The sequence below is a fragment of the Cynocephalus volans genome, chromosome 13 (genome assembly GCF_027409185.1).
Source record: "Cynocephalus volans isolate mCynVol1 chromosome 13, mCynVol1.pri, whole genome shotgun sequence".
NCBI lineage: Eukaryota > Metazoa > Chordata > Mammalia > Dermoptera > Cynocephalidae > Cynocephalus > Cynocephalus volans.
The window spans coordinates 7510871-7531576 of record NC_084472.1 but is presented as its reverse complement, the minus strand read 5'-3'; the positions used below and the strand labels follow the sequence as shown (position 1 = coordinate 7531576).

At 48.8% G+C, this 20706-nt stretch overlaps 1 protein-coding gene across 2 annotated transcripts in view; it reads right to left on the bottom strand.

Annotated features, from left to right (window-relative positions):
• The window catches only part of IMPA2 (inositol monophosphatase 2), a 41088-nt gene extending 26301 nt beyond the window's left edge, over nucleotides 1-14787 (bottom strand). The window contains exons 1-2 of one of the 2 annotated variants that reach the window (XR_010021504.1): nucleotides 14528-14781; nucleotides 2190-2323 (exon numbers count right to left, since the gene is read on the bottom strand). Coding sequence is in view for 1 of the 2 variants with exons in the window: in XM_063077117.1 (XP_062933187.1) it covers nucleotides 2190-2323; nucleotides 14528-14623 (230 nt within the window). In the remaining variant the exon portion in view is untranslated. Of the gene's footprint in view, nucleotides 1-2189; nucleotides 2324-14527 lie in introns of both variants that reach the window. The other variant, XM_063077117.1, reaches the window with a different exon arrangement.
• Nucleotides 14788-20706: the final 5919 nt, after the last annotated feature.

Sequence of the window (20706 nt, the reverse complement as noted above, 5' to 3'; positions counted from 1 at the left end):
TTTTATAATACATATGCAGTTTTTTCTCATTGCAAATACATCAATTTGTGTATGATCTAAAAGACAATTAAATGTCTAAGATACTGGTACTTTCTTTTTAATCTTCATCATTGGCAAAAAATTAAACTTCACATACATATGTTGAAAAATAACTATTTCATTTGAATTTTCCAAGGCAAATGAAGCAGAGAATCTGAGAACCAATAGCCAGCCTTCGGTTGTGGCCCAGTGTCTGCCTGGGAGCCCAGGAAGAAGGGCGTGATGGAGAGCCTGGAGCTGACTGTGCATAGGCCAGAGTCTTTGGCCCTCGTGGGCCTGGATGGGCTCAGCATGAGTGTGTGGACTGGAGTTTGGGAACCTCTGCTCTCAATCACTGGTTCCTGGACAAGTGTGAGCATCTAACTCTCCCAGGGGGCTTTTCTAGAAGTGGAGGCCTGGCATTGGCCTGCTGGGGAAGCTCCCCAGGTAAGCCTGACATATACCCTACTTAAGATCCACCACTCTGGGTCATAGTTTTCCAAAGGGGCTCCAGAGCCTAGTGGTCCCTGTGGCCAGAATGCCTCAGGGTAAAGGTGTGGGCATCTGTGCTTATCTCGTGATACAGTGACTTTCTACCCTGTGTATACAGCACTGAGTATTTAAATTCACCTTGTACAAATAGTATCCACTCCATATATTTACACAGTAGTGACCCAAGCCACTAGCAACTGTTGCCAACAGGGACAACAGGGCATGCATTTTCAGAATGCAGTTTGTCCTAGTAACCTGATGGAGACATGTCAGAAGTCCTGATAACTTCATTGAGCCTGGTCCTGCAGTGACGTCAAAGCCTTTGCCAGATCCTGCGTAGACAGGCCAGCCCTCATTTCTGTCACAGCCATAGAAACCTCCAGACCAAAAGAGTTAATAAAGTCCTAGAAATAGCTATTGCTTACTATAGTGTTTTTCTTCTCAAAGAATAAAAGTGATCTGTATGATAAGTTCTTTTGACACTGCCATTTAATTAAAACCAGGTTTTAAAAAGTTTCAAACATTTTAGAGCTTATAAACATTATAACATATGCCAGGGATCCTTACTTCAAACCAAATAAAAAATAAAACAAGAGAAGCTCAAATACAAAAGTTGTCAGCAAAACAAACACAACCTATAGGCAGAGAGAATTCCAAAGGGAGAGCTGGCAACCCTGGGATAACTTAACTAGTCAGAAAGAAACAGCAGGAAAAGAAGAGGTGCATGCTTTCACCCTGGCTCGTGCTTTTGTTCGTTTAATCATTCACGGGAAAAAATGTATTCAGCCCCCATGTGCCAAACAGACGCTGAGGGAGACTGCCTTACATATACCTAAGTCCATGTGAACATGGAACCCGACAGTACAATAATCTGTGCCCAGAAACCAACAACCACTACTCCAGTTTTAGGAATCCAACACCCTTCAGAGATTCGACGTAAGAAAGAAAAGACACTCCTTACGCCCAAGGTACTGGTTTTCAAAATCTGCTCCGCAGAACTGAAGCGGGGGACGTGTGTGTGTGTGGGGGGGCAGTGATGAGGATCCCCTAAGAGCTAAATAAGAGTTCTTAATCTGGGATCCATGGCTCCCTAGGAACTACAGGCAAAATGCTGTGTAAATATTTGAATTTTTCTGAGGAAATAATTAATAGCTTGCATCAAATTCTCCATAGAGTGACCCCAAAAAGTTTAAGAACTTCCCTAGAGGAGGGAGGCATCCTCGTAAAGGCCTTGTATGGGGAGAGGTCCCTGGGGCCCAGCGGTGGCAGTGTCCCCGTGTACTTTGCCTAGGCGAGGGAAGCATGCTTCACTATACGCTGGCAGTGGATGGGGCCCCACTCAGCCGCCAGTGCCACTCTGCGTCCCACCCTCCTCAGCTGGGAATATCAATGCTTAGCTTCCTGGGAGGGTCGTGCTTCTACTGGGTCCCTCGGGAAAGCAGAAGGGGCTGAGCACAGGGGTGCAGGGAGCCCTCCCTGGGCGTGTGGTGTAGAGTACAGCCTCTTCAGTGCTTGTAAGGTGATATATTAAGAATGCAAACAACGGTCAGTTTGCTTACTATGCAGGTGAAGGACCGGGGTCACATGTGCCCCTCGTGACAACAGGCAGAGCCCCCCCTGGCCTTCCTCATGAGTGTAGCAAGTGCTACTGGGGTGCTCTCCTCGGAGCATACACCCACCTGTGTGAAGGAAAACTCTTTCGCAATTCAGAAATAATTAAATCTTCCACAAGGTGATCCGTTTCTGTCACGAGATCTGCAGCTGATGTTTTTGTTGAGACACGTTTTTCCTCAGTAAGGGCTTTTCGGATGATCTGAAATACAAGTACAGGAGGTGGGTTAAGTTTGCAAGCATCCCTCTTTCCCACCCAGACAGACGAATTCTGCACTTCTCTGAGGCTGACTCTGACCCTGGCGTGCGGTGGGGACAGGGCAGTGGGTGTGGGCCTGTGAACCACTTACTTTTGCCGTCACTGGCAGACCTCAGGGCTTAACATTACACCCAGGACTTTGAGTTTCCAGTGAACCTTAATTACCCAGCCATTATTCTTTTTACAAGACAGACTCACTGTTTGAAGTTAGTTTGTCTACCTGTACAATATTTGTCTTTGATGGAAAACAAAAACATAGTGGTTTTAAAAAGAGCATAAAACTTCATCTATAGGAACTGCCCAAAACACTTTGCCCCACATAATCCCATGAATTCAAATTTATGAGATTTTGGTGTAAAGTAAAAACTTCTTTTCTCTAATTCACTTTACGAATCACATAAAACGGGATATGCTCATGAATCCAGATTGCAAATGTTCCTATTGAGAAACCTGGGAAAGCTGAACTGTATTTCAGGAACCAAGCCGGCTCTCACTGCTGCCCTGGGCCAGGGCAGTCAACCATCACCAAGGGACACTCCAAGGTGCCGAGGGGCTTGCTGGGCCTGCAGAGCTGAGCTCAGACGAGGCTCTGCAGCTGTGCAGGCTCCCAGCGCATCTGGTCTAACCCACCATGACTAAATAGAGGGGCAAAGACCGAGACGGCACCAGGGCCCCAGTACTTCCCCACCAGCCTGCTGAGATTCCAAGAACCCCCAGGAAACCCAGACAGGAAGGTGTGGCAAGTGGCTAACCAGCCACTGGACACTCCAGGAAGGACCAGTTCTGGTCTGTGAAATAAAAAGCCACCTCCACTTCCAGCCAGGCTTTTCTTCTCCATTTCTGTCTCTGGTAACCACTGGATGTCTCCCTTACCACAATGACAAAGTCAGGACACCTAAAAACGACCTTAGATCTTTCCTCCAAAACCTGCTACCACCTAAAAATTCTGTATTTCTCTCGAGAGTACTATCAATCACCCAGCTACCCTGCTGACATCCTCTGCCACCGTGACACATTCTGCAAGCTTCTCATAAGCACTTACTGAGTGCCTTCTCGTGTCAGGCCCTGTGCATACTGGTGATGCTCAAAAGGAGGCGCTCAAATGGAATTCCACAGAATGAGCAGGAGCCCCAGCATCAGGCCTCCGAACAATGAGAGACAAGGAACCCGGGTCCGGAGGGTCTTAATGAAGCAGGCCATTCCACCCAGCACCACTTGCTAGCGAGACTTGGACCAGCTTCCATTACTGGTTTCTGGGAAGGAAGCCGAAGCAGCTCTGTGATGGCAGCACCTGCAGACCTTACCTGACTTCTCCTCATCTCCATCGCCCTCCCTCCACTACTGTCACGCCCCAGCCAGACACAACCATTCACTGGGAGTCTCCTTCGGATAGAACTGTCATCATCAGCCTCTCCTGGGCCCCCTGTTCTCCTCCTTTGTGACTTGGTTCACATGTCACCTCCTATACAAGGCGCTTCCAGTGTCCATGGGCACAGCACAGCATTTGCCCCCTACTGTGACCATGGCGCTTGTGCAAACCACACGACTGGCTCCCACAGCTCTTATTGCCTCCTAAGTCTCGTCACTCCACCCCACTCCAGGACCACTGTCGCCTCTGTCTCCGCCTCCCACAGGTGCCTGTGCAGCCCAGGCAGGGCCTCTGAGAACATCTGATGATTGAACGGAGGAAGACTGCTGGACTGCAGCACACTGAGCTCACAGTCCGCTAAAATCTACATGACTTCAATCACTGCTCCTGCGGAGCCATGTCCGAGCTCACCAGTGTTGACGGCAGCCCCAGTGTGGTGAGGGGCCACGCCAGGAATGCCTGCTGCGATCTGGGCATGTGTGCCACAGGAGCAGGGCTCTGGCCACAGACCACACAGCAGGGAAGACGTGCATCGCCTTCTCTGTATAAATCAGCTGTTCATCTCTGTCTTCACATTTACTCCTGCAGTTGCTCTGATGGTTTTCTCTGTGGGCAAAAGTCACAAGGAGAGCCGTGGGGCTTGCTGTGCTGCACGTGCCCCACTAGAAAACCCTCAGGCCAGTCTCTCCCACCCTGCTGCTGTCTGGCTCAGGTGTGAGGCCTCTCGTGCCCAGCCTGGGCAGAACTCTCTGCCACCCTGGGCCACCCCACGCGAAGGCTCAACTCTCTGGTGTCCTCCACTCACACCTCTGTGTCTTTGGAGATGTCCTTTCTGCCAGCAATGACGTCTCCAACTACTGCCTGCCCTTCTGCCCACTTGGCCTCCAGCCCAGCACGTCTGTGCGGCCCTCCACCCACCAGCCTGGCTTAGGCCCTTCTCCTGGGTCAGTCGCTGCACAGCCCACGGCATTTGGTCACTGCCAAGCCACTGCCCTGCACCTTCCACTGGTCTTTGTGCTTCTCGAGGGCAGGAACTCTGCCTTCCAGCCTAGTAGCTCCAGGCCCCACCCCCTTTCCTCCCCAGGCAAGGTGACCAGTGACAGCAATATGCCCTGCCATGGGGCTTTACTGGGTGGATCTGATAGACTTTGTGCACAGGGCGCCACACACATCAGCTTTCTTCCAGTTACCAGGGAGTTACCCACAATCGGCCAACCTAAAACAACTCAGACACCCTGCAGTTCTTCATGAAGAAAATGCATGTGAAAAATTCCCATCTGGAACGTAATTCTTGTTTTCACCAATTTCATAACATCAGTAGGGAGGACAGAGAACAAACCATACTTTAGAGCCAGACAGATCTGACGTCAAGCTCCACTTGGGTTCTATGAGCCTCAGTCTCCTCATCTGTAGTGACAGTGGCACCCATGACACTGGGTCATTTTAGGAAGTATACAAGGAATTGTATGTAGAGGTCTTGGTACACAAACTGATTTATATGCACACACAGACCTTTAGCGCTCTAAATAGTTTTTTGTGAGAACATGTATCTGACAAAACTTAATGACTTTTGACAAAAACCAAAAACCTCCATACACACAGTGTGCAAATCTCAAACAGAATACTAAATTACTAGGTTAAGAAAACTTTAATTCATAAAATTTCCTGCTCTGAGAGGAAAGATGATGATACGGTATTTTCAATCAAGTGCTGTATTTTTAAAATAAATAAGTATAGACTCAAATAGCCCTCCTTTCAGTCACAGCCACACCCACAGAAGACAACCGTGTGTGCGTGTGCGTATGCGTGTGCGTGTGTGTGTGTGTGGTAAGTTACCTGCTGAAGCCCTTTACCACACTATTTTTTCTCAGTCTCACATATTTTAAACATCCTCATACTACCAGCAATGTTAGTGTATGCTGTTTTTTCATTAATGTTTCTCAGCTACTCACTAAGCATTCACTTCACAGACCTCCTGGCCTGGGTTTCTCTCTCCAAATAACATTCTGTTAATGTTTAACATATATAACATGGGCATCAAGTCACTGGAGCTTGAATTTCAAATCTAAAGAAAGGAATACCATCAGCATCCGCAGAGACATCCAAAGCCGACACACTCTTTCTTGTCTGTACACCACCTCGGTCTTGTGTTGCTGTCCCCGTGCAATCTTTATACCCATCACTGCAGAGCAACTTGTACATGCACCTGGACTCTGCACAATCACCACCAGATAGCATGCCCAAAGGACTCTGCCAGAAGTGGAGTTTTCAGTAACATGTCTTTCCCTTTTCTTCTATCAGGAAAACATGGTTACAGAAGGTGTGGGCCTGCTGATATGCCACGTATTTTAGGTTCTAGATTTATGTGAATACAAATAAGTGTGGTGTGATGGTTAATTTTATGTGTCAACTTGACTGGGCTATGGGGTGCCCAGATGTTTGGTCAAACACTATTCTGAGTGTTTCTGCAAGGATGTTTTTAGATGAGATTAGCATTTTAATGGGTAGAGTAAAGCAGACTGCCCTCCCTAATGTGGGTGGGTTTCATCCAGTCAGTCAAAGGCCCAAACAGAATAAAAAACTGACCCTCCCCTCTCCTGCAGATGGTCTTGGGACTCCATCTGCAACATTAGCTCTTCCTGCCTGATGGCGTTCGAACTGGAACAATGGCACTCCCTGGGTCTCCAGTGTATGGGTCAACCTTGTATGGGTTCTTTTTCTCCAGAGAACCCTACTAATACACACTACAATTGATAGAACCTAGAAGTTCACCAGATACCTGGGTAATAACATAGTTATCACTTGGTGTCACATGGCGTACATGGTCAGCAGTTCACAACTGTCAATACATCACAAATTACTGCACAGTTGTAACCGTGGGAAGAAGAGGAAGAGCCAGTCAGAGCAGAGGTGAGTACTGGAGCCCCAGATAGCCCTAGGCTCTCAGGCTGGCAGGTCTCAAGTCTCTCCAATCTCAATCATCTCCTCAATCTCGTGGCTCAGGTTCCTCAGGCTTATGGTTACATCATGCTCAGCCCCCAACACCCCTTGGAAGCAGCCTTGATGATTCCTCCCATGCGGAATCCAGGGGACATCCTTCACATCTCAGAGGGCCCCTGTGACCACTGTACTCCCTCTTGGCTCTCCTCCTCTCTCCCCACCACTCTGCAGCTCGTCCCCCTCAGATCACTCCTTAAAAGTGGGTGTTAACAAGAACTGGGGCCTGAGCCTGCCCTCAGTGGTGCCCTCGCACCCGCATCACCAAGAGCTGGGTGCTGTGCTCACCCCTACTGAGGGCAGGCTCTGACCAGGCACTGCTCTGAGCAGTTTGCAGGTCCCCACTCAGTTAACCTTCACCACAACTCTGAGGATAATAACTGTTGTCAGGCAGAAACTGAGGTGCTCAAAAGTCGCTCAAGGTCACACAGCTATAAAGTGCAGGAAAGGAGGTTTCAGCGCAGGAGATTGGGTACTGTGGTCCTGATCCTCAATCGCTAAATGGAGATGATCCCCCCCAGCCACAGGTATCAGACCGACCCAGGATTCCCATATCCCTCTCTCTGGTTCATTCACAGTTCTCTCTAAAACAACAAATCCATCCAGCTGCCCAAGCCAGAAACCGGAGTTCTTTATTCCTAGGTCTCCCTCAACTTACAATTCACCGAGTCCACCCCAACTCACAATCAATCACCAAGTATCACATCTGGACTGGGCCCACCTGCAAGTCTGCTCTCAGCGCCAGGGCCTCCTTGTGTCCCCGGGGCTTCTCTGCCTGTGCCTGGCCCTCCTCCCTTTGGCAGCGAGCCTCAGCCAGGTGCATTCCACACAGGTCTTGGTGTTGCAGCTACAGCACCGTTCCCAGTTTCAGGTCCTCTCTTGGCCTTGACCTCTTCTCTTCCCCTCAACCCTCCCCCTTCCCATAACCTATCACCTAGATTATCTAGCTGACTCCGGCTTTTCTTTTTAAAGATGCACTCAGCTGAGACTTCCTCCAGGAAGCTGTCCTGTCTCCCAGGCCCTAGGATGACCTCCCTCACAGTCTCCTGCACGCAGTGATCATGATTTACTGTGCTCCCATCTCCTGTGCCAGAACATGAGCTCCTGGGCCAGGGGGCCAGGCAGCAGATGGGCCTCTGCAATCCTGCAATGCTCTCTGTAGGCTGGGGGGAGCTGGGACAGTGGACACAGGATCCTGAGACTGGTTTAGCCTCATGCACGCAATGCCTCCCCTCTGCCCCCACAGGAGAAAGAAGATGCAAACCAGGCCAGCCCTAGGTTCAGGCCCAGCATGAGGGCAGAACAGAGGGGGAAGCCTGGACTCATTAGCTCCCCTTTCCCTCTCCAAGCCTTGCTTCCCGGCGCCTCTCACTTGCTCCCCCAACCAGTCCTCCACCCCTAGGGCTCAGGGGTTGGGTGTGGCAACTCTTCTATCCCCTGGCTAAGTGATATCAGCCTACCACCTCCCTAAGCCCAAAGGCAGGGATTCCACTAGTCTGCACTTCATTTGGGTTAGCAAGTGAACATCTCAGTCTCTGTGGGGGCTGAGGTCTCCACCAGCCTTTCCTTAGGTGCGGCACAGGAGGGACTTCATCAACTACCTATCATGCTGGGCTGAATGGCTAAGAAGAGGGCTGCAGGTGCACACGTCTCTGGGAAAAAGGTGCTCCTTCCCACTTTTCTCAAACAGCTTTTGTTAGGAAAATGGGCACAGGAAATACATCGCTGTTATCACAGTGTTATATAAGGAAAATAACAGTTGACATCTCAGGCAGGGTCAGGAGCAGAGGGCCCTAGACACTTGGAGATCATGCACCTCTCACCCACCCATAGGGGCAGCTGTTATCTGCACCTGCCAGAAATTCTGTCTTTGTTGATGTTTTAAATGTTAGCAAAAGTTTTTGAATTCTTCCTGCAGGCCCCGCCACCCCCCATGTAGCTAAGCAGAAACTGGAGGCATGGGGCCAGGTGAGCAGAGGACTGAAGAAGGGCCTGGGGGAAGTCTGTCTTCCTCCAGCAGCAGGTGTGTTCTGCCCATGCAGGAGAGTAGGGGAACTTTTTCTGGAGAAATGAACAACTCAAGAAAAGATCTCCTCATACTGGCATCCAAGAATTACCCAAAGAGAAAAGCAGGAGCAGGACTCAGATCACGCTGTGGCGTGAAGCCCCTCAGCAGTCAAGCCTGCTCTCCTACTGTCCTGGGCGTGGCCCTAACACTATCTCCACACCTATGACTTCCACACTGCATCTCCACCCTCAACTCTGCATTCAAATTCAACGCCTTCACTTAGAAATCCACTGGCAATTCACAATTAACATGCCCCAAATGGAACACTTGACTTCCATCTCCAAACCTGTTCCTCCTGCAGTTTCACCACCTGGGAAATGGCAAATCCATTCAACCAGTTTTTCAGGCTTGAACCCTTGAAGTCGTTCTTGGATCCTGTCTTTTTCTCACACCCTACATCCAACGCAGTGGCAAACTCTGTCATCTGAGCCTTCAGAATAAATCTCATTCACCACCTTGCTCCGTACATCCCAGTCAAATCCACCCTCCTCTCTTGCTTGGCTTCCTATCAGATATTCAATTCTGGGCCCTCTACAGTGTGGCAGGGCCCCACACAGGGCTCTGCACAAAATCTCATGTCATACTGGGAGAAGAGGCTAAAGTCCTTTCCAAAGTTGTTCAATAAATACTTGTTGGGTGAATGCATAAATTTCTAATCAGTGTTTTAGCACCACCACTTAAAAAATGAGCAGAGGGTCGGCCCCATGGCTCACTCGGGAGAGTGCGGCGCTGGTAGCGCTGAGGCCGCTGGTTCGGATCCCATATAGGGATGGCTGGTGCGCTCACTGGCTGAGCGTGGTGCAGAACACACCATGCCGAGGGTTGCTATCCCCTTACTGGTCAGAAAAAGAAAAAAAAAAAAGAGCAGAGACGATCTAAGAATCCAATAAACACATGTAAAGACATTTATGTTTTTAGTCATCTGGTACATGCAAATTAAGACCACAATAAAATAACACCTAAAACCCATCAGAATGGCTAACCTAGAAAAGAAAGACTATACCAAGTGCTGAGGAAGTTGTGGAGCAACAGGAACCCTTGTACACTGCAGGTCGCTTTTAAATTGGTACATCTGCTTTAGAGAACTATGTAGTTGGTAGCATTTATATTCCCAATGACACAAAAATTTCAGTGCTATTACTAATATATGCCCAACAGAAACGCGTGCATATGTAACCAAAAGACACTTGCAAGAATGTTCATAGCAACATTATTCATGTTAACTCCAAACTGGGCATTATCCAAAGTTTCCTCAAGAATTGGATGAATAAAGTTAATACTCACATAATAAAATACTATACAGCAGTGTTTCTCAAAGCACATCTCCAAACCAGCAACATCAATATCAGGATATGTTAGATATGCTAATTCTCAGCCCAACTCCAGACCTAGTGAATCAGAAACCCTGGGGGTGGAACCCAGCTTACTTTTGAAAGCCCTCCACTGCTTCTGATGCATGCCAAAGCTTGGGGACCACTGCTCTGCAGCAAGGAACCCCAAGAGTTTAACCACACCGAGAAGATAATTAAAATTCTTCTGGGGAGTTGGATAGTTGGATAGTTTTCACAGAAAACTAAGCAAATGAAAACACAAAACTTTTTTTGAACTTGAAGGAAAATATAAATTGCATAAGAAAGAAAAGAATGTTATACAGCTGTACTCCCTGTCTCCACCACGACAAATGGAACCAAACAGGAACAGCAGCTACACAGCGTAACACATAACTAACATATAATGTCTAAAGCCGACGACTTAAAGAAAGAGTGGCAGAAACATACTACATAAGAAATAAGTGTGATTCCCAGAACACTGAAACCAGAGACCCCTGCAGACAGGACGAGGGTGCGAGCAAGGAACAGGGCATTGCTGTCCCTCACGATGGTCCTTTCACTACTGCTTCACTTACCAAATTCCCTGTGTGAATAACCGGTAAAAATGAAGATCACAAATCAAAACAGTGTGCTGGCAAAGCAAGACAGACAAGTGGATGCCGTGGGGGTCAGAGCCTACCCCCGAGTGCTTTCTGCTCTGGACAGCCAGAGGTGGGCAGGAGAGTAGCTGCATTTGGAGAACCCACTGTGTGAAGGGCACACCACCCAGACCAGAGAGAAGCAAGCTGTGAAGACCACAATGTGGCAGGCCAGGGACAGGCTCGGGAAAGATGGGCAAGGTCACTTAGGAAGGGGACCCCTCTGGCTGAAGTGAAGGAAGGGGCACGGGCGCTTGTTCCTGAAGAGGGGTATGGTCTCCAGCAAACATAGGCCAGAAGAAAGGCAGGAAAAGGCAGTGGGCATTCTGAAAGTGCCAAGCAGAGTTGCTGGACCTGGATGCACAAAGGGCTGGCCCATCAGAGGGTGTCAGGACAGGAGGCCTCACTTCTCCAGGCTGGGCCTCGGGCAAAGTAATCTGCAGAGGTGTGTAAGGCCAATTAGAGAAGGAGGAAGTCTGTAGTACTGAGGGCAGAGGACCGGGTTTTTGTTTTTCTCCTTTGGCCTGAGACTTTGCTACAAGTAAACAGAGGTGAGTTACTGTGACGTTAATGAGGCTTGAGCGTCAGGCCCCAGCAAAGTGTCCACAAGGTCGTAGGCTAACACTTCTTGGTGTTAGAAGTGTTAAACGTGCAGAAGTCAGCTATTCTGACTGTAGATCTAACCTTGACTCTTTCCCCGATGATCTTCCCTCCACCAAACTTTGTGTCAGGTGGCCCTGGAGCGGATACGGGCAGTTTTGGCTAAATGGAAGCTGAGTAGAGATGCACTTACTTTGGGTTTGATGGGTGTATCTGTGTGGTTTGCAGTTCCATCTGTCTGTAAGTTACTGTTAGCCACCCTGTATAGGAATGGCTTCTAGAAATGCTCCTACTCTCTGCTCTTGCCACGCCGACTGACCTGACACGCTGATATGACACACAAGACCAGAGGAGGAGCCTCTGAGCCTGTGCACAGCAGCCAAAAAGAAACCAGCCTTCAACCGCATGGAGCCAGAAGCCAGTCTGTGGAAAACTTTTCCATGTCTTATGGCTAATACATAAAAGAAAACGGATAGAAGGTTCTCAATTTTACGGCAATCCTAAAAATGTATAGGGCATTACCAATAACAAATTTGAAGCCTAAATAAGCTTTCCCAAACTATCAGTAACAAACTTCAATCAGCCATGCTACAGAAAAGGCTAAATTTATCTTTCATTTTTCTTGATACAAACCACCACAAAGTCATTGTCATCTGAAGATGCAAAGAGCATAAAGCAAAAAAAAAGGGGGGGGGGGTTAGAAAAAAGTATTACGGAAGACGGAGAAGCAGTGAATTATCATTTTTATGTATTTTGTGATATCTGCATATTAAAATTTACAGTTGTGATCATTCTTATTCTAAATAAATAACTGCTGTATGTAATTTTGAATTTGTCATTTTGTATTTTCTTAAAAAAGGCCCCATAAATTGTCTAAACTACAGGCCCAACAAAACCTGGATCTACCCCTGCAGAGAAATTAAAAAACCACAGGTGTCTAAGATACTTTTTTGTTCACATAAAAGATAATAAACACCCATTTCAATCAATATTGTTACTTGCACTTGGTAATGGGGCTGTAGTCACACCCTCCCCAAGAGCCCAACAGTCCAGGAGGAGCCTCCTGCAGTGCTGTGGGTGGGTGGGACTGGAGGCCGGGGATGGCTCCCAGACACACTAAAGGAATGGGAGGGGGAGAGGCCCAGAGGAAGGCAGGTGAGGGAATGGGGAGGTGGGGCTGCCTTCACCAGAGCCAGTGTCTGAGGGATCAGGGGCAGCGGACATTTGTCCCTTGGGAGGTCCCTCCCTTCGCTCTCCCCACCTTTCAGCATGTAGAACCCAGATTCAGTCTGAGGAACAGCTCAGTGCAGCAAGCAATAAAACAGCAGAACGCTGGGTACTGGTGACAGGGTGGGCACTCGGGGCTAGGGTGACTGTGCCAAACATGCCTTTAGTTTCAAGAGGACTTGAAAATGGATCACCACTCACTACCTTTTCATCCCTCACTGGCCTATGTGGCTGAAGGCAATGTTTTCTCCAGTTAGCACCCCATTACTGTAAGAACATTTTTAAGACAATCTGCCCCTCTTTCCACAGGTAGTGATGACCTCCGGTGGCTTCTCTGTCCCAGCCACAGACCACTCTGGCCATTCTCTCACCCACCGCCGACTGCCTGGCAGACAGGAAGCATCAGCATAATGCCCAAGAGGGAGCCTTGGAGTCCTGGGCTTCCTGATCAGACCCCTAATGGCAGAATTTTATTTCACCCCTCCCCTTCTTTTTAAAAAGCTTTTTTGCTGTTGGCAAGTTGCAAAAACATAAACTATCTCTTAAGCTAAAATTCGTAAGATACTTAGAGCTGTTCCTGCCATATTGCAAGCTCTCTATGAGCATTTTTTAAATTTTTTTTTTTTTTAATTAAACCTTCTGTTTCTTCAAGGATCTAAATTTGAAAACCACAGAAACCCATACCTTAAATCACCAGGGTTTACACAGTAGTGTCTGAATCCTAAGCGGGCTTCTCCTCAAAGCCTCAAGGAAGAAAAGTTTTATGGTGGAGTCTAAAGGTTCCTAAATATCCTGATGATGCTCACTCTTGGAAGGGAAGCGAGGCAGGAAGGGAGGGAAAGGAGAGCTAGTGCTCCTCCTGCACACACCGGATCTGCTTTCCAGGAAGAATGTTCGCCATGAAGCTGCAAGCTCCATCAGACTTGCAGGAAGGTTTGGATCCTCCTTTTCTAGAAAGGCCATGGAGACAGAGTGAAGTTTCACAACACTCTTTTCAATTCATGCATCCCTTACAGTCCTTAAAACCAGAGGAAGGAAAGCCCTTCAACACAAAACGCGTCCACTCAGTGAGGAAGATTAACCAGCAGAATAAGGAGTAAGCCATCCTCCTACCAAGCTAACATGCCCCGACAGTCCTGGGAGAACCAACACTCACTCACTCCGATCTTGTGATGCCAGGCACTACTGAAGATACCGAGGAAAAGGCAGGGAACAAACGCACGAAAATGAGAAAGGAAAGCGAGGAGCTGCACTCCACTTTAAACCCCAGGCGCTGGTGTTCTTTAGCTCTGCTGCTCGATTTTCATCCTTCCGGGCAGTGCGACAAGTTCCTCCCGAACACTGAGTCTGTGCCAATCACTGAGTGGAACCACCTTCAGGCTGTGGTCAGAGTAAGTTTGGATCCAGAGGTTAGCAACCCGGCCAGATCTCCACTCGCCGGGGATTTAATCCCGGGGCATCCACACCCTCGACTTGGCCGCTGGATCAATTCACACACAGGTCCTTAAAAACAAGCAGCTGCCGTATTCTAGCTTTGGAGGGATTTTCACATTCTAACCGACCCTCTCAAACGCAAAGGTCAAGTGACCTACAGTTAGCCACTCGACTGCCTAAGGAGAGGGGCTGCGCGCACCCCGGGACGAGACAAACGGGGTGCTCAGTGCCCCTGCTGCCGGGGTGGAGAAGGGAAACGGGAGGTGTGTCCAGGACACACACAAAGGCTTCTTTCACCGCACCCCGCCGGACAGGGCCTGCCTGCCCCGCACCGAGCCCCCGCACGCCCGCGCTCCAGGACGGGGCTCCCCGCGGCCGACGGGACCTCTGCGGGGACCTGCGGAAGTTCCGGGTGGGCGTGCAGCGGCCAGCGCGCCAGCCCGGCGCGGCTGCCTTGTCCGCAGGACGCGGCGCTCCGCTCACCTGTCCCGCCCGCAGCGCCAGCTGCACGGCCGCCTCGAAGCACTCCTCCCAGGGGCCCCCCGCGGGCGCCGCCGCGTCCTCGCCGCTCGGCTTCATCGTGGCCTCGCCCGGCCCCGCCACCGCCAGCCCTCCTGCGCGGGCCCAGAGGCGGGACTCTGACCTCACCGGCTCCCGCCGCCCGACACCAGGCTCCGCACGTCCTCCACTTGCCCCCGCTGCTCCGCACCTCGTCCGCCGCCCGCCCCACAAATGCGCCCGCGGGAAGGGCCGCTAGCCGGCCGCAGCCGGGAGAGCCGCGCCGCGCGTCCGGCTCCGCGCTCCGCCCCGCTCCGCCCCACCCGGCAGTCCTGAACACCAATCAGCGCTGAGCCCCGCCACTCCACGCCGCGCGCCGAGCCCCGCCCCCGGCCCCGCCGGGCAGTTCTGAACACCAATCAGCGCCGAGCCTCGCCTCTGCACGCCGCGCGCCAAGCCTGCCCCAGCCCAACTCGCCGATAGGCCCAAAGCCCCATCCTTCCCCAAGTCGAGCCCCGAGCCCCGCCCGTCCCGCCGCGCACTGGCCCCGCCTCTGGCCCCGCCCCGAGCCCCGCCCGACGCCGAGCCCCGCCCCTCCTCGCCTTGCGCTCGGCCGTAGGCGCCGAAGGCTGGCGGGTCCCGCAAGTGCTTGGGAGGCAGGGCAGGGGCGGCGGAGCTAGTGTCCCGGGACAGGCTGCCGCCCGGGTGGACGTGCGCGGCGGAGGCGACGACGCCGGCCAGCATCGCGAGTGCAGAGGCTCCTCTGACCCGCTGGTCGGCGGCTGGCGCTCCGGCCCTAGGGCGCTCCGGACGGCCAGGTCGGCACCTTCCGGCGGGTCGCCTTTTGCCAGCGGGAGGCCGTGGACTCCGGGTGTTCTCGGCCTGCGCGGTCGGCTCCCGCGGCGCCCGGACCCGCGCAGGGGCGCTGGAGTGCGGACGCACTTTCCCTGCGGCCGGAAACCCGACACGACGACGACAGGCGCGGGGTTCTGTAAACTTTAAACTCAGTACCCAAATGCAATTGTGATTAGCCTTCCTATGACGATTCTTTAGTGAACACCGGCACCAGGTAAACATAAATACGAGGGGTTTAATTTAACGAGCTGCTCTGCCTACCCTCTTATAGAAGACACTGACCCACATAAAATTCTAACGGAGGGCCACTTCTCAGAGTCTGGGAGATCTGTGGAGATTTGTATAAGAACCTCGATGGGACATTTTTTCCAGCTTAACCTAATGATGGGATTAAACGTTTTTAGTTTTTGTCTGGGAGCACTTTACGTTGAAACATCTTGTGGAGAAACTTGAGGTGCACGGTGTAAAAGACAAAAACTACAAACAGCAGGAGGAATTGGGAAGGCAGGTCTGGATACAGCTCTAGGGACTAGCCACCCCGTCTTCTCAGACTCGAAAGATGAGACCAGGAGTCGCGCTCTCTGAGGACGGCCACCGTGGGGCAGCTAGGGCACTCTGCTCCCTCGTCTGTGTTGTTCATACTTGCTCATGTTGTTCCAGATAGAGAGCTCGACTTCTGAAAACAGTTTGTGCTGAGGGCTTCATTTTAAAATGAAACGCCCTCTGTTAATCTTCACGGCAGGTTTTCGTTAGAGAAGACTTCTAACACCAGGCAACATCAGGAAGTGAAGAAAGCTCTCTGGCGTCTTCCTAGCTTCCCTTTCTGAACACCCTCCTCCCTATTCCTGGTGCTGTGACTCAGTCTGCAAGCTCAGTTATGTCGTTAGATAAACTTTTGTTTTGAATTTCAGCCTTTCTAAACAAGTTGAGAAAAAACTTCCTAGCCTAACTGACACATATCTTAAAGCAGAATAGTGTGGTTTTTACCAGCACGAAGCTTGGAGCTAGCTGGATTTTTCTAAGTTAAACTGTTAGCATCATTTCTTCCTTGCTGTGTGGATTTGAACGAGTTACAAATAACCTTTTTTGCTTAAGTTTCCTAAACTGTAAAATGGTCTTTGTAATTCTTGTATGGGTTAATATACATGCACTTGACACTTATGTGTTTGCTACTCTTTTAAAGACTGTTGACTTGGGTACCAATGTAGCCTCAAGAGATCATCGTATTTCTTGGCACATAACAGGTACTTAATAAATATCTGTTAATCACTGAATGCTGAAACAGTTTTTTCTAATTGGTAATGCAGATCTCTCATGCTTTAATGGGATTCTCTGTGGAAATGTAAAGTAGTTCTTCACCAGTATGCTTGGTACACCATGCTGCATGTGGCCTTTTTCAGAAGCCCTGGAAACCACATTAACTTTGGAAAGTCCCTAGAGTGCTCTGGCTTGAAAAACTGTTTCCTAACTGCCCCTTACCACCCCTACAGCCACGGTGGGCACACTGGTCACCAGGAGGCAACATGCAAAGTGCCTGGGCAGGGACCAAAGATGCCCCAGGGGTGGTGATGAGAGGGTGAAAGGGTGCTCGGGACAGATTTTATGTCTTTATTAACCTGAGACTCATGTCCTTTCTGGAACAAAGCAAAGTCTAAATAAACAAAATGTCAAGCAGTTTTTTCCCCCTATTCACTTCTCTAACTTCCCCAGGTTACTTTGAAATTTGATCTTATTCTCTAGGGCCAAGACATACTGACTTGGACATTTGATGAGCTTTTTTGTTTGTTTTATCTCATCTAAATCCCTAAAAGCGGGCCCAGGATAATGTCTGATCATCCTTAACTTCATGTGTGAAAAATTGATGTTTTGGGCTCAATTGTGTGCCTCTTCCTCCCCCCTCCTCCAATTCGTATGATGAAGTCCTGTTCTCAGAATGTGACTATTTGGAGACAGAGCCTTTATAAAGAGGTGATTAAGTTCAATTGGCATACTTCAGGTAGGTGGCGTAATCTAATATGACTGGAATATGGCCTAATCTTATATGTCCTTACAAGAAGGCGGAATGTGGACACAGAGAAAGACACCAGGAGTACACGTGCACAGAGAAAGACCATGTGAGGACACTGGGAGAACGTGGCCATCTGTGAGCCAAGGAGAGAGGCTTCAGAAGAATTGGACTTTCAGCCTCCAGAATTGCGAGAAAATATATTTCTGTTGTGTAAACTGCCCAGTCTGTGGTCCTTTGTTAGGCCAGCCTGAGCAGACGGATGTAGGTGGAATCCGAGGAGGTATGCCTTGTACGTCACCACACTGCAGGTTATAAGGAGCTCTCCTCGGCCCAGAGGCCTTGCAAAGAGCAGAGGGAGTGCACTCTCCAGAAACAGAATATCAGAGCCAACCCTCCTGCCCACCACCCTGCTGGAGCTGCTCAGGGTCACTTATGCAATAATTGGAGTCAGCCATTGCCACTTTTCACTAACTCAAGTCAGACAGATGATTACCAACCAACAAATGATCTGCATTTAAATGTCACTCAGCACTCTGCATGGCCCCACAACAGTGGACAATTCCAAGAGTCCTTGCAAAGCTGGGTTCCAGCAGAGTTTTCTGTTAAAAAATTATCCACAGGGTTATTCTCGCTTCTCACTTATTTCCACTATAAATCTGGAAGTGCTTTTTCCTATTCTGGAAAAACTTCCCCCGCCATGACTTCCCATTGAGGAAGAGGTGAATGTGGCGGTCATTCCCCTTGCTGCAGAGTATAAGCTTGTACCAGAGATTCTCCCTGAGAATTTACATAGTGTGCTGGCTTTCACAACTCTGCAAAGCTTTTCCAGAACTCATATTTCTTCTTTGCTCTGCCCTCCACTCACTCAGTACAGGGATTCTATGCCTGCAGATCCCACATTCATATATCCTGGAGACCATGAAATTGCACTTCAATAACTGGTGCCCCCTTCGTTCTGTTAAAACTCTAACCTGCAAAGCCTTAGTCCTGTAAAATATATTTCCAATATTTCCAGTTCGATGCTTCTGAAATTCTTCATGATGACTTCACTTGTAATACTGATGCTAGCCCAGCAGATGACATTTTGCAATCCATACTCAGTTCTGCAACACGCAACTCTCTTCATTTCCTCCTAACTGAGCTGCTTTCTCACCTCTACCTGCCTGATAGCAGAAAACAGAACCTACTTACTTCCAGACAACTCAGACATGTTAGTGATTTTTCAGTTTCAGGTTTAAATTCAACCAATTCAGTTTTGAGCTGCACTTTTCCCCCCTCAGTGGGTCCCTGCAAAGTGGGCCCTGTCTTGGGAGAGGACAGGGCACCACAGCCCCTGCTCCACTCTGGTCCAGTGCAGCCTTCCTCCACTTTGGCCCAGGCCTGCGGTCATCTGGGTAGCCCTGCCATTCTGGTCTGTGCTGGTACTAGTCTCTTCTTTCCAGCAGGCCCCTTGGGCTCCCACATTCCCCTCAGGCGCTGCACATAGGCAGCCAAGAAGAGTGTCCCCAGGTGGAGAGCTGCCCATTGTTGCTTGCCACTATCTCCCTCTGGCTTAAGGCCCTCCACCCCTTCTGAGCTCTGGTTTACTGGAGGAAGGGGGGACGCAGCACATCTCCCACCACTGTATTTTTTTAAAAAGAGTTTATTTGGGAGGGGGCAGTTTTAAATTCACAGCAAAATTAAAAGGAATGTACAGAGATTTCACATACACTGCCTGTCCCCACCCATGAACAGCATCATATCTTCTTCAGATTGCTTTATTTTCTTTGTTGGCATTAACCTAATGGGCAGCGCTTTGTTCCGAGTTCGTCCTGTGAAGTCCCCCTTCCCCTTTAGGGTAATTGACACCTCAGGTCTCACTGCTCCTATGGGGCAGGTTCTTGGGGCTGAAAATGAGTGGAAGTGGAAACACACAACACACTCTCCTACCCACCTGTGTTTTATAACTGGATTGTTTTCAGGCAAATCTTTTTGCGCTTTTTAATTAAAAGCTTATGTTCTGTTTGCAAAAGTGTTTGTTGTTTTTCTTTAAACGTAAAAAGGTATCGTTAATTATTTCATTCAGTTTTGGTGTATTTCTCTACAGATAAAAAAGAGGAGAAAACGGTCTTTATTACTCCTGGAAAAAGTCTGTATGTTGCTCCATAGAAAAGTGCTGCAAATTTATTAGATAACATTTGAGAGGAAGACAACGAAACTGCCGCACTTGACCCGATCATCAAATACTTGACCTGATCATCAAACACTTGACCTTTTGGAGTTTATAAACAATGACCAACACGGAGTCAAGGAAATTTATTTCAAAACTGTATGTCTTTATCACATAAACCCCAGTTTTTGACAGTGTTGAGCCTGCACTTTCTTTTCCGGGTGGTTTTGGTAACTGCAGAAAGGGCAATGCACGAATGTGCTCAGTCCTGCCAGGTGCTTTCTTCACCATGACAGATCACCATTTGTCACATATCCTTCTTTGCTCAAAATACTCCCTCTTTGGTAGTAGTCTGCGTGTAGCTCCAATGCTTAGAGTGAAAGATACAAACACCAAGCAAGCTTCCTGAACAGCGAGGGTGTGTGAAACGCTCTGAAGGTTCGTGTGCCTTTTGAAGGTAGATAAAGGTTATTAAAATGGAATTGCTGGCAACAATCAAAATCACACATTTTCATAAAGGCAATGTTTTATATTAAGCTTTTAAAAATCTAAAGAAGTGATAACACGCAATCCTAAATCTCACTTTCCCTTCCTGTTTCCCTAACCACCGAGGGCCCATAAAATAAACTAAAAAAATAGAAACTCCTTTTTTTCTATTAAAAACTAAAAAAAATAGAAACTACCTTTTAGTATTTTCTACTAAATAGAAAATATATGTGTGTGTATATGTGTGTGTGAAGAGGCAGGGAGCAGGAATATAAAGCTGATTGGTGGAAGAAAGCTAGCAAATACAGAATCTCTTTAAGAATTTCCATTTCTAAGGCAGCCACCACTATTAAGCTAGCACATCTGTACCTCAAAGAATGAATATGGGATTTAAATGAGATGTGTGCATTCTACTTGAATGTGTTTCAAAAGGAAACATGATTAGCACCAACATTTGAGTCTCTTCTGCCAGGAGAGAAACCCAATTTAAGGGGCAAAACAAAATATACAAACTTCATAGTTCTGTGTGGATTTCTCCTCCTGTGTATTATGTGTTCATTCTTTCACTCATTCAACAGGTATTTTTTCATTGCATATGGGCCCTTGGTGGTTAGGGAAACAGGAAGGGAAAGTGAGATTTAGGGTTACATGTTATCACTTCTTTCA